The sequence below is a fragment of the Micromys minutus genome (genome assembly GCF_963924665.1).
Source record: "Micromys minutus genome assembly, chromosome: 25".
Taxonomy (NCBI): domain Eukaryota; kingdom Metazoa; phylum Chordata; class Mammalia; order Rodentia; family Muridae; genus Micromys; species Micromys minutus.
The window spans coordinates 22,517,652-22,530,315 of NC_137960.1; the positions used below are offsets into that span (position 1 = coordinate 22,517,652).

Here is a 12,664-nt window from a genome sequence, read left to right on the forward strand (position 1 = left end):
GTCTATGGACCAAGAGCTGGATGGAGGAGCCAGTGAGGTAAGACGCAACACTGAATTAGGTCACCCTGGAAAAAGCGATGGTCTGAGGCCCACAGATTTGAATGAAGGCAGAGTCACCAGGAAATATGGGAGTCTTCGACTATTTAGTGCTACCAATCTCATCTGCTTGGAGAGGGAGTTTGAGGCGGCCGCACTGAGGAGGGTTAAGAGATCAGCCTGCAAGGTCCGCTGTGTGTGCGCAGGAGTCCGACTTTTGAAAGCCAGAAGGGGCGAGGTGCTTGAGACTACCTCCCATTTCAGACAGCTCTGACTCCCTTCCTTTCTGCCAGCACCCAGTACCCACCACCCAGAGCCAGACAGATCACAAGAAGTCTGAGAACACCAGGGTGCCCGGAAGCAGACAGGATGGGGAACTGGGCACCTGCAGGCCAGGGAACTCCTCCAATGAGGCCGTGGGGCTCAGGCTACCAGCTTGGGAAACTGGGGAGTACATAGAGCCCCAGTCGCCGTTGGAGCCATCTCCCGGGCTGCCCAGCTCCCCACAGGGCACATGGGGCTCCGGGCTGTAGAAGCTGTGGTCCGCTATGCGCAGCGTCTGAGTCAGTGCCCAGATATAGTTGTGGGCAAAGCGCAGGGTCTCAATCTTTGTAAGTTTGGCGTCATCTGGGAAGGTGGGCAGGACACCGCGCAGCGCATCTAGCGCGGAGTTAAGGTTGTGCATGCGATTGCGCTCCCGGTCATTGGCCTTCTTGCGCCGGCTTCGTCGCTGCTTGCTCAGCGCCAACTCGCTCTTGGGCCGGTGGCGCCCTCCGCGCCGGGCTCGGAGCTTCTTCGATGTTCCTCGGCAGTCACCCGCTTCTGCTTCGGAGCAGTCCCTCGGTAGGAGAGTGGGGCTAGGTGGGGTAGAATTGGAACTGAGCACTTCGTGGTCCGAGGCTCCAGGAAAAGGTTGCTGGGTCTCTTGGATGGTGGGCGCATCCAAGGGATGAGGTGCCATCCTGCGGTTGGGAAAAATGGAAGGGGTGTGTGTGTGTGTGTGTGTGTGTGTGTGTGTGTGTGTGTGACAGCCTCTGACTTAGAGGTCACTCCACGCGGGACCAGAGTACCCCACCCCACCCCTCGTCTACCGTTTGGAAGGTCCTAATTGTTACCTAGTTCTCCGGGCTCAAAAGAATAGAGAGCAGCGGGTCGGTCAGTGTCAAGCAGCAGTGGAAAGCTGAGCCCCTCGGCTCGCTCCGAAGTTTTGCTTAGCTGCAGGCGCCCTCGCCTGGTATGAACTGTGTCTGGAAGCAGTAGAGAAGCTCCGAGGGGGCCCTCGGCCTCTGTGCAGTGGTGAGACCCAGAGGGAGTTCTGAGCTGGAAGTCGTGTGTCCCCTGGCACGCTTTATCTGCTCTGCACAGACCAGGAGCGTGCCTGCCTGGCTGCTGCCTGCGCCGCGGGCCAATCAGCAGCGGGGGCCCAGGGGCTGCGCCACGCGAGCCAGCTCCTCCCCCCCCCCCAACCCGCGGAGCACAGCTGGATTCCGGACAAAGGGCAGGGGTCGGGGGGAGGGGAGCAGCGCTCTGTTTGTCCCCCCCCTCCCCGCCTCCCCCATCGCGGGCTCTGTCCCAGCAACTCTCGGTTCCTCAAAGAGCCTCACCCAGCCAGAAGATTCCTGTCTGGCTCGGGTCTGGCCGCCGCGGAGAGCCTTGCTTTTTCCTCTTTCTCTTTGGCATCTGTCCAGACCTTCTTTTGGTAGCATGAAGGAGGGACGTTTGGGGGTGCCTGTAGGGAAGGCCTCTTCTTTGAGTATTACCCATGGGGGAACTTTTGGCTTAGAGAGGGAAGCAGCTTGCCTAAATCAACCAGCGGATTTAGGAGTCAAGTGTCTTGGCTAGCACCTGGGAGGAGCGCCATTAGTTCTAAGTGCTTTCCAGCTCCCTACCGCTATGGGATGAGTTAGGAAATGTGAGTGCAAACCATGTTTCACAGACTCTCTCCATCCTGGGACAGACGATGGAGTGACCAGAGAAGGTCCTTGCTCAAGTACTTTCTACTCAGAAGCCATCTCTTGATGGTGTCCAGGTCCAGCAACACCTTGAGATCCAACCCCCCAGCCCCCAGACCAGGCCTTGAAACTCCCCCACCAGAGTCTTCATTCAAGACACTAGGTTCCATTCCGGAGGCGCGAGGGTGCAGAGGGGACAGCCCATCACGCCCCGCCCTGCCATGGACATTATCAGGAAGGCCTGACCCGAGAGGCAGGTGATAGAAGGGGTCAAGGAGGCACTGGTTCTCCGCTAGCCTTTTTGTCTTTTCAATGCCTCGGTGTGCAGGCCCGGGAAAGAAAGCGGATCTACTTTCTGTCCCCTTTAGTTCCCCTGTCCAATCACAGGCCAGAGAGAACCAGCAGTTTCACCTAGTCCTACCCACTCCCGCCTTCCCCCACTCCCCCACCACTCCCAAACTGTGGGTGAGCCCAGGGCAGGGAGCCTTCTGGTTTGTCCCTCTTAAAGCTATCTGGAAATCTTTCCTGTGAGCCTTAAGACATTGTCTGTCCTTTCTTCTCTGCAGACCCGCCCCTCTCGTCCCGGCCTCGGACACCCCGTGGTCTTCTCTTTCCGGTCACTCAGGGTGAGGGGTTGTGGCTTCCGCTGAGCGCGCTGAGCGTTCTCTCTCCGTGTGTCTCTGTCGCTCTCTGTGTGTCTCCCCCTCACCCCTTTGGCTTTCTAGTCAGGATGTGCACTGAGGAAGCTGTGGCTAGAGTTAAATACTCCAGGCACTGTGCTTTCTAGTATATTCTCTGACTCCGAAGCTTCCGGGTATTGTAGAAGGGCCGTGCCCTGGCTGGGAGACTAAGGGCATAGAATCAGGGTCGAGGTAGGTGTGTGACTCATCTCTATGATGGCCACTGGCTTCCTGGACTGCAGGGGAGAATGGGGATGGGCAAAGGATGGTTTCCTTGGCATTCAGCAGGACGGATTTGTAGGATGGGGTGGGGGCAGTTGGATTTCTAAATGATCCCGGAGTGAGGTGGGAATCCCTTCCCCACTGTAGAGAAGCTGTATCTGGAGGCAAGGCTCCTGTGAGCTTGGTCCTCCGGCTCTGTCTCCTGCTAGTAGGTCTTCCTTTAGGTCATGCCTTGCTCCAAGCATGTCTTCTGGTCCCAGGAATGGGGAGACTTAAGGCCCGTTTTACAGATAGAAAAGCTGAGTCCCCAAAAGGAAGTAACTTGCCCAAGGTCACAGGGCAAATCCTATTAGCACTATGAAGAATTCAGAGGCTACATCTCTGAGACTTAGATTTCCTGCCCCCTTGGACAGCATGATTTGGCGTGGGGGAGAACGGTAGAACGTAAAATGCAGAAAACAGAGGCTGTTCTGAGTCTTTGAAAATTGGCAGTATCAGATCAGTGCAGAAGAATGACTCACCCTCCTAGCCAGAGGAAGCCAGCATCAGACCTGCAAGACCTTTCTGCTTTTCTGTCCCAGACCACAGCTTTGCCTGGATTATTTCTCTGAAAAGCAGAACCTGGGAGAGTGATTTTAATGTTATCCCTAGGGCTCTAAAACCCAACCAGGCTCTGTGGGAGGGTGGGGTGGGGCTCAGATTGTAAGGGACCCAAGCGACCATGGGACACCCTGAGTCTCAGAAGAGTAGCCTATATCTGTGGCTCTCATCTGACTTGAAATGGAGATGAAGATTGTCCTAACTGGGTCCTGCCCTGTGAATCCAATGAGCTTTGGCTAGAACGCAGAACTTCCTGAGCCAGAAAGAATTGGGGGGGGGAGGTGCTCTAGCAGAAGTTTCTTAACAGACAGAGACCATTTTGCGCAGACCTTCCAACATCTCTCAGGTTCAGGGCTCTTCTGTGCTTGTAGGCTAGGCTGCCAGAGGCTGCTTTGCGTAAAAAGCAGAGTAAGGAGCGCGCAGCGTTGTCCCAAACTCCCTGCCGTTCTTCTTTTAGCCAGGAAGTCGAGCTGAGTCTTAGAAGTTTAGAGATTCAGGATCCATACCCCTTCTTTTAGCTGCAGGGACCCGCAGACCCCTCTGCAAAGTTAATCCCTGAGCCTTCCGGGGTGGAGGCTGAGGCGCAGTTGATTGCGCACTGCGCACCAATTGGGTTTGTAAAATCGCCCTCTGCGCCCCTAGGACAGCCTGTTCTTTCAGTAAGGGGCCATCCATCCACCGCCTCTGAGGCCTCCAAGACCCCTGCGTCCCTCCACCTTGTTAGACCTAGGCTTGCCTAAGGCTTGAGGGGTCCTAAGAGAGAGGCGGCAGCCAGAAGCCAGGAGATGGCAAGCAGTTTGGTATCGAGGGTTAGGCAGCCGCTGGCCCTAGCGCCTTGCCGTTGGGAGGGGGTAACGCTAGCATTGCCTGGGGGCTCTTTGAGGATTGAGCAAAGAGGGGGCCCCCATGGGAAGCTGAATAGCTAATGGCTTGCCAGAGGAGGGGGGCTTCTTTCTCTCGCCTTCTCTTTGGCCCTGAAAAAGAGGAAGACAAAAATCTGGCGAGCGAGGCTGCCGGGACTGAGACTGGCCACTTCAAACAGCCCTTCAAACAAAAGGAGACGACGAAAAGAAAGCCCCACCTGTCTCCAGTGTTTGCTAAAATAATAATAAATAGATTTCGTTTAATAAATAATTACAAGAGATTGTAAAGCGGGATGCTTTGGAAAACAACTCTGGCGGGAGTCAGCGCAGCCAGCCATCACCTGCTCCTAAGGCGAGCAACTTTATTGTTAAGCCACCCCCCAACTAGTTCGCCTCTGATAAACTCTCCTTGGTCTTCACAATGACTGTTTACTCATAGTTAGCACAATATTACCTTTGCCGTGATAAACCCAAAGGGGGGGAGACCTGGCCCCTGGCCCCTGGGCACACCTGTCCTAGAAGCTGACACAAGGATTTGGCACTGAGCGGGCCTCCCCCCCGGGGGCCCTGCCCCCGTGTACATTGGCCCAATTGCCACTCATTTATAACAGGTTGGCTGCAAGGCCTATCTCAATCCTATTTGTCTTCTTTTATTGAAAGCATATGGTCTCCAGGGGCTCACCAACCCCATATTTCATCTGCCAGGAGCTGGGGCGCTTCCGCTGGCTGCTGCTGCCCAGCGCATTGCTCCCCACCCAACGGCTGCTGCGCCAGCTGAGAGCATGGTGGAGGTTGGGTGGGGACAGATAAGGCAAGCTGCTCTCCCGCTTTAGGAGAGGGGCCATTCCCTTAGTGACTCCCCCCTCCGGGGGCCCTGGGAGCTCGTGCGCTCTTGAATGAGTGGCTGGTTCCTTTTCTTGGGTAGGTGAGAGGGCGCCATATGCTACCCCACAGAGCGCACGAGGGAGCTTCGGCCCAGGGAGTTCTCGAACAAAGGGAGGAGAGGGGCTGGGACGCTCTGGAGCACCCGAGGTCTTTATTTTCAGATCCCCCGCTCTGCCTGGAGCCGCCTCCCCCCGGGCGCCCACAGCTCGCGCGGCAGAGCCAGGAAACAAAGTGTCCACATTATTGCTGTCGCCGGCCGCGCCTGTCAATGCTTGAAAAGGTGCCTTGCGCTCCCAGACACCTGTTGAACCCGTGCCTCTTCTCAGCGCCTTCTCCAGCTCTGCGTTGGGTCAGGAGCTGCAGGGGAGTGGGAGGCGGGAGGAGGGACGGATACTGAGATTTGTGGCGACATATGTTGGGCAGCTCGCGTGTGTTTCTTGCAGGCGCACGCGCACCCTCACTCCCATACACACCCGGCGAGAAGGAGCAGCTGCTCGCCTCACCTTCTCCTGACATAATACCTGGGCTGGGCGCTTTGGCCTCGCCTTTGAAATTCCAGCTCTCCTCTACCCTCTGTCTTCCGCTCCCCGACGCCCCAATCTTGGCAGCTTTACTCTAGGACTTTATTGTCTGCTTTAACAGATGTACGTTTGTTCCCAGCGCCTGTTCCCAAACACACACGCACAAACACACACGCACGCGCGCGCACACACACACACACGTGCAAGCATCCACAGAAACTGCAACTGGGGACACAGATGCGGAGCGCAAATGCCCATATGTCCCTCTGCCCGAGTTGGGAAAATAAACAGACTGCGCGATTCTCTCTGTCCAAAAACAAACAAGGGAAGCCAGAGGAGGTGGGAGGCCACCTCTAAGCTTCACCCAGTTGATGCCTACCCTTTTATGAAGCACTCAAGCCAGGTGAGCCTTGAAGAAGAACTCAGGGTGCTCACCTTATTGCTGCCTGGAGAGGGACCCCCGGGCTGCTTGGAAAGGGGCTGAACTCTAGCCCTGCCATGATTCAGGTTTCTGGTGACCATCTGGGACCACCATATCTCTTGAAATTGTCACTGTTCTGTGAGGTTGGTGTAAGTTTTCAGACCTGAGCTAGGTGGAAAAAATACAGTTCGAAGTGTACTATGTATGTATGGGCTGGGTGGGTAGCACCAGACAGTAAGTTTGGCTCTGCTACTGTCTCCAGCGCTTTAATCTCTGTAGGCTTGTGCTGGTTACCTATCTACTGAAGGAAGAAGCTGTGGGGGGAATCCTTTGTGGCATCTCCTTCCACACTAAGTTTAGAAGTCTTGGAGATCAACGGTCCCTCTCTCCCCTAACACACTCAGTTTCCCCTTTACTGGCTGTATTTCTGGTCGATGGCTTTATCAGAAGTTTCGAGGACTAGAGCCACAGTGTTTGGGGTAGCAGACACAAGTTTGTCACTGGTGTTTAGAAAGCCATCCTTAGCCCCCAACTTTCAGCCCTTGGTCCAGCTCTTCTCACTCTATGGCACTAAATCCTAATGCCAGACTCTCTGACTTCCATTTCTTCCAGCTGGTTGGTGAGTAAGATTCTTGGGTGCGTCTCTGTTTCTGGAGAAAAGCATGCTGGTTCCTTTCAGTCTGAGTGTGGATCTGTTCTTCCTACTAGTAAAATCTAGTACTTAAAGCATCCTAGTAAAGAACTTGTTAGAAAAAGCTGAGCTGGAGCTCAGCAGCTGAGAGCACTGACTGCTTCTTCAAACAACCTGGGGTTCAGTCCCAACACTCAAGCTACACAACCGTTTGCACCTCCGATTTCATGGAGAGGCCATGCGACGCCCTCTTCTGGCCTCACTTGGTACTGCATGAATGTGGTGAGCAGCGGTCCATGCTGTCAAAACACCTATACATGTAAAACAATACAATAAAAAAAAAATTGCAGTCAATTCTTGGGTTTCTCCAGCATTGAAGCAGCAGGCTGAGCTGCAGCAGGGCTTCCTACTGGATACACAGTAACCTTAATATTCATACCACTCAGACTTAGTAACAGTACCATTTGTAGCACCCAGTGCTAAGTAACAGTGCTATTGATATGGGATTTTAAGTGGGGGCTGATCACCTTCTTAGATACTCATGTAATCAGCTAAGGCCAAAGTATCCAAAACTGGACAGCTGCTTCCTCTGTATCCATTCCAGTTAGCCAGCAGGGAATTTTCACTGTGTTGCTTTCCTGGCCCCCACCCACTGCCTACATCCAGGCTCTCCATCTCTCTACCCTTTGGGGGCCTTTTGGAGGTGGGCATGTCTTCATTGGAGTTTTATGGGCACCACGAATGGATGAGGTTAACTTCCATTATGATAACTAATAAAGTTTCCTCTTCTTAGGCGTTCTAGAGCTTCTTGATCCCATTAGTGCCCTGGAGGAGTGGTTCTCAACCTGGGGGTCATGACCCTTCCAGATGACCATTTCACAGGAGTTGCCTGACCATCAGAACGATCGTATGGTCACATTACAGCTCACGACAGTAGCAAAATCATAGTTGTGAAGTAGCAACAAAAACACTTTTATGATTGCAGGGGCACCACAGCATGAGGAACTGTATTAAAGAGCCCCAGTATTCAGTAGGTTGAGAGCCACTGCTCTGGAGAAAAGACCAGACTTTCATGGCATCAAGACTGAGGGCTTCCTTGACCTTGGCATAGCTTCTCCTTCACCCAGCCCGAGTCCTGTATGATTCTTGTACCAGCCCTCTGCTTTCTGTTTGTAACTTTGACACAAGAGCTTGGTAAGTTATCCAGCCTGACTTTGAACTTGGGATCTTTCTGCCTCTCCTTCCTATGTAGCCAAGAGACTGCCTGTTACTGTATCTTATTTCTGGGTCTGATCTCAAATCTGTGCCCATCTACCTTTGTTCTGTATTATATACTGGGTCTTGCTTCTGAGACTATGACAAAACCAACCCTTCTGAGATCCTGGCTGGATGGGGGGGGGGAGGTGAAAGCTGACAGATGAGGGCATACAATGCAGTGTGCAGATGGCTCATCCATTGTTTTTTATGGGAATCCATACTTGGCTCCGAGACACCCTCCGTATGACTAGATTGAATTCGATGGCTGTATTTTTTCAGACCCATGTATAGAAAGGGCAGTCTTCACAGGAAGCTACAAATCAAGTCTTATCAATGCACAGGCATCAAGGTGCCTTGGGTTGATTGGTCGCATGTTCCTTCTGTCCCATAAATGTTTATGAAGTGTCATTATGAGAAGGTGGTGGCCAGCTGTTCCCCAAGGTTCCAGGAATTGGATCTAAAGAAAATGATTTGAATTAGTAAAAGCAGGGATCGGGGCAACCATGCCATTCTCAGCAAAGATGGTGAGAGTCCTCTGTAAGAAAGGTAGAATCTTGTCTTTAAGACATCATCCCTGACTTGAAATGTCTGTGTGATCTCCTTAAAGGGGGGAAATGGATAAGCCTCAGATGTCCTATTTCCTTCTCCGACTTCATGAGCATAGAGTTAGGGTAACTGTTCAGTTATGTAGACTACACATTGAGAAGTCCTAGCATTGAGAAGCTTCTAAACAAGCTGGACACTTGCATATCTGCTACAATAGCTCTGTGAGGTCTGGGGAAATCCCCCAGTGGTTAAGGCACCTGTCATATAAGCAGTGAGCATAAATCCATTTACCAGATCAGCAGAACATAATTCTGATGGGTATGGTGGCCTGCTTATAATTCCAGCTCTTAGATGGCAGTGACAAGAGATCCCTGGAGCAAATTGGCTAGCCAGGCCAACGATATTTCAAGCCATGGGTTCAGTTAAGAGACCCTGTCTCTCTATATAAGATGAAGAACAATTGAATAAAACTCCTAAGAGCCTTGGGTCTATGTGTGCATGCATTCTCATCCACACACATGTGCTCACACACATGCACACACATGATAACACACACATGTGTGTGTGTGTGTGTGTGTGTGTGTGTGTGAAACATTTCAGGTCATAGGTGAAGTTTATTATTACAGTCCCCAGCCTGAGACAACTGTAGCCTATAGCAACCCATTTCTGAAAGTTTATTTCCAGCCCAAAGGCACATGCCCATGGTGCACCACGTGTCAAGAACCCATCATTTATGCTCAAGTTCTCCATTTCCCCCTCTATCTAACACAGCACTTCCCATGGGGCATGATACTTATTTGTGGAATTCAACCAATCCATCCGGTACTTTTACTGCTTTTCAATGGCTCTCATCTCTCACCACAAAGTATGATATCATGTGGTTTTCTTTCTTTCTCTCCTTCTTCCTTCCTTCCTTTCTTTCTCCTTTAAAAAGAGAGATGTACATATATTAAATATATATAAAGCTAAGGAAAGGGCAGTCCCAAATTCAATAGAAATATTTATACAATTCATACAGTGGGCTGAGGGCAAAGAAGAGGTTGTAAACCCACACCCAAACATGTACAAAATAACATACATACAGCAACCCCTTCAAAGGGCACTGCTCTCTGCTGAGACCCCAAGGCCAGGGGCACTGAACAGCAGCCCCAGGAGCCCAGCATTGCAGGCCCAGAGCTAGCACAGTGAGGGGGCACCAGTCGGAAGGACAGAGACCTAGGAGGCCTTGAGGCGGTTGCAGGCAGAACGCAGCTCAGCCGCTTGTCTACCCTGGTGTGGGCATAATGGAGGCAGCTAGCCAGTTCTTCGCAGCAGCCATATTCCTCCAGAAGGCTCAGGCAGTATGTTCGAAAGTCTCTCTTCTCACTGGTGTAGGTCACTGCTGCCATCAGGGGCACAGGATAAGTTTGGTGTAGTCCTGGAAGAAATTAATCTGTACAGCGCCCATCGCTGGGGTGCGGGATGATGGCACTGCGTGTGTGGAACCATGTCCGTAGGTAGGGCAGGAAATAGTTGAGGAGAGTGATCTTCTTTATCAAGGAGCTGGGATGGGAGCTCACGGTGAGATAGGACTCGGTGCCACCATGATCTATGTACTGCAGGCTGTCCCTGTCATTGTAGAGGATGAGGTGTGTTGTCATTAAGGAGCTACTGTTTCCAGACAGTTGGTACCCAAGGCCATACTTGCCCGAATAGTCTGCCCCCTTGCTGACCCAGAATATAGGGATGCAAGAGGGATCCTCAGCCTCCTCTTGCCGTACCAGCCCTTGCTCTAGGGGCTTGGAGGCGTTGACACTGGTCAGCTGCTGTAGCAAGTCACTCAGGTGGCACTCAATGGCCTCATTTGTCTCCTGAACCACTGGTTCCTCTTTCTCTAGGAGACGGTGAGGAAGGGGGTTCTCCACGCCTTTACTGAGGACTGTGAGAGGCTTCCTGCTGCTGAGATCCAGGCTGCTGGGAGCTATTGAAAACCTTGGCGGGATGGCGAGGCAGGTAACAGGGAGTGGGGTTGGGATGTAGCCAGAAGTAAAGAATTTATCATTGAGTAACTTGTGAATGGTGGGGCGGCCAGTGGGGTCTGTCTGACGCATCTTCTGGGTGGGGGAGGCGGCCACTGGGTTGATGTGCTAGGGAATACTGTATTCATTTTCCTTGATCCGGAGGTAGGTCTCTTTTAGGCATGAGGTCTCAGAAGGTGGCTTGCCCACTAGCAACGTATACATGATGCACCCGATGGGCCACACATCCACCTCAAAACTGTGTCCCTTCTTGCTCAGCACCTCAGGAGCTATGTGGTTAGGAGATCCACACAAGGTCTGCTTTCGTTCCCCTTCATATTCCTCTTTGGTTACCAGGCCAAGCTCCCTTATTTTCACCTCCAGATCCTCGTTCGGGAAGAGGTTGTCCAGCTTGAGGTTCCTGTGGATGACTTGGTTGGGGTACAGGTACTGGCAGCCCAGGACTATCTGCCGCAGGTATTGGCGAACCCCAGGCTTGGCCAGCGCCTTCCTCCTCTTGAGCAGCTCCAGGAGGGATCTCCTGGAGAGGTCCAAAACCACAAACACAAAGTCACTGTCCTTGAAAAAGCCTTGGAAACCTATGACATACATGCTGGTGTGCCAAGCTACGGTGAATGGAGTTCTCCATAGACATCTTCTGGTGGGGCTGGAGCAGCAAAGACTTAGGCACGACCTTGCCTGCGAACACCTTTTTTTGTGTGTCTGAGTCTGAGATCTTGAAGCATTTGGTGAAGTTTTGGCAAAGCCTTCTTTACCTAGAAAGCGGCCCGTACATACTTCCGCCAGCTGTGTGGGTCCACTAGGACCTCCGGGATCTCTTTCGCCAGCAGGGTGGCCACTAGGGCACCGAGGGCTACATCTCCCAGGACCCCATTTTTCCCGAGGTCGGCTGGTGCTCGAGCCAGTTTTCCAGCTTTGGCTGCTGAGTTCATGATGCCGAAGTTGCTCCACAGACCTGGCCGGTGGGTGCAGAGGGTCATCAGTGGTTTTCATAGGACTTTACCCTTACAGAAAACTCTTTCGACTTCTAATTCACTTAGAGGATTTAAAAAATATTTTAATTGTATTTTATTTGTGTGTGTGTGTGTGTTTGTCTGTCTGTGTGTCTGTGCACAGTGTGTATGAAGTTACAGAGACCAAAAGCGGGTGTTGGGTCCCTTGGAGCCGGAGTTACAGGCATCTGTGAGATGTCTCGTGTCAGTGCTGGGATCTGAGTTGTGGTCCTCTGATAGGGCAGTAGGTGCTCTTAACTCCTGAGCCATCTCCATCCCCCCATAGAATTTGGGTCCTGAATGAACAAGGATGCTTATTATGTGTCTGAGATGTGCCCTTTCCTCTTTTATCCCTCGCTGTTCTTGCTACATTGTACCACTGTGGCTCTGACTGACTTGCTTCTTCCGCTGTCTTCTGGGTTCTCCACTGTAGAATGCTTCTCCATTCTCTTCCCTTCCATACTAGAATCTTTATAAATCTTTCACTAGGAGCTGAGGATGTGGCTCAGTTGTCTGGCATGCATGAGGGCCTGGGTTTAACCCCCATGTAAACCCAGGAATGTGGTACATGCTTGTATGCCAGCACTCTGGAGGTGGAGGAAAGAAGATCAGAAGTTCATGTTCAAGGTGGCTCTGTTACACAGTGGAGTGAGTTAGACTTGGCTACAAGTGATCCTATCTTAAAAAAGGGTTTTTTTTCCTGGGGGGGGGGGTGGTTAGGTGTGATCAAACATGCCTTTAATCACAGCATTTGGGAAGCAGAGGCAGGAGAGTCTCTGTGAGTTTAATGCCAGCCTGGTCTACATATGGAGTTCCAGAACAGTCGGGGTTATATAAAGAGTACCATGTTGATATTTAGTCACACACATGCACACACGCACGCACACACACATGCACGCACACATGCACACACAACTTAGTGACATATTTATGTGGGGTGTGTGTGTCACTAAGAACAAACCATATTTAAAGAGCAGAGAATCAAGTCTCATCACCTGAAAGAACAAATGTCTATATAATTACTTGGAATTCTTCAATAT

General features: G+C 51.9%; 1 protein-coding gene and 1 pseudogene across 2 annotated transcripts; both read right to left on the reverse strand.

Moving 5' to 3' along the window:
- Positions 1–361: 361 nt before the first annotated feature.
- NEUROG3 (neurogenin 3) lies at positions 362–997 on the reverse strand (the record flags this gene model as incomplete). Its single annotated transcript, XM_080938337.1, has 1 exon — positions 362–997. The coding sequence occupies one exon, from the start codon at positions 995–997 to the stop codon at positions 362–364; it is 636 nt and encodes a 211-aa protein (XP_080794463.1).
- An 8,832-nt stretch (positions 998–9,829) lies between these two features.
- LOC308437343 (serine/threonine-protein kinase PLK1-like) lies at positions 9,830–11,564 on the reverse strand (annotated as a pseudogene). The gene has a single exon. The product of its transcript is annotated as a serine/threonine-protein kinase PLK1-like (transcript).
- Between the last annotated feature and the right edge of the window lie 1,100 nt (positions 11,565–12,664).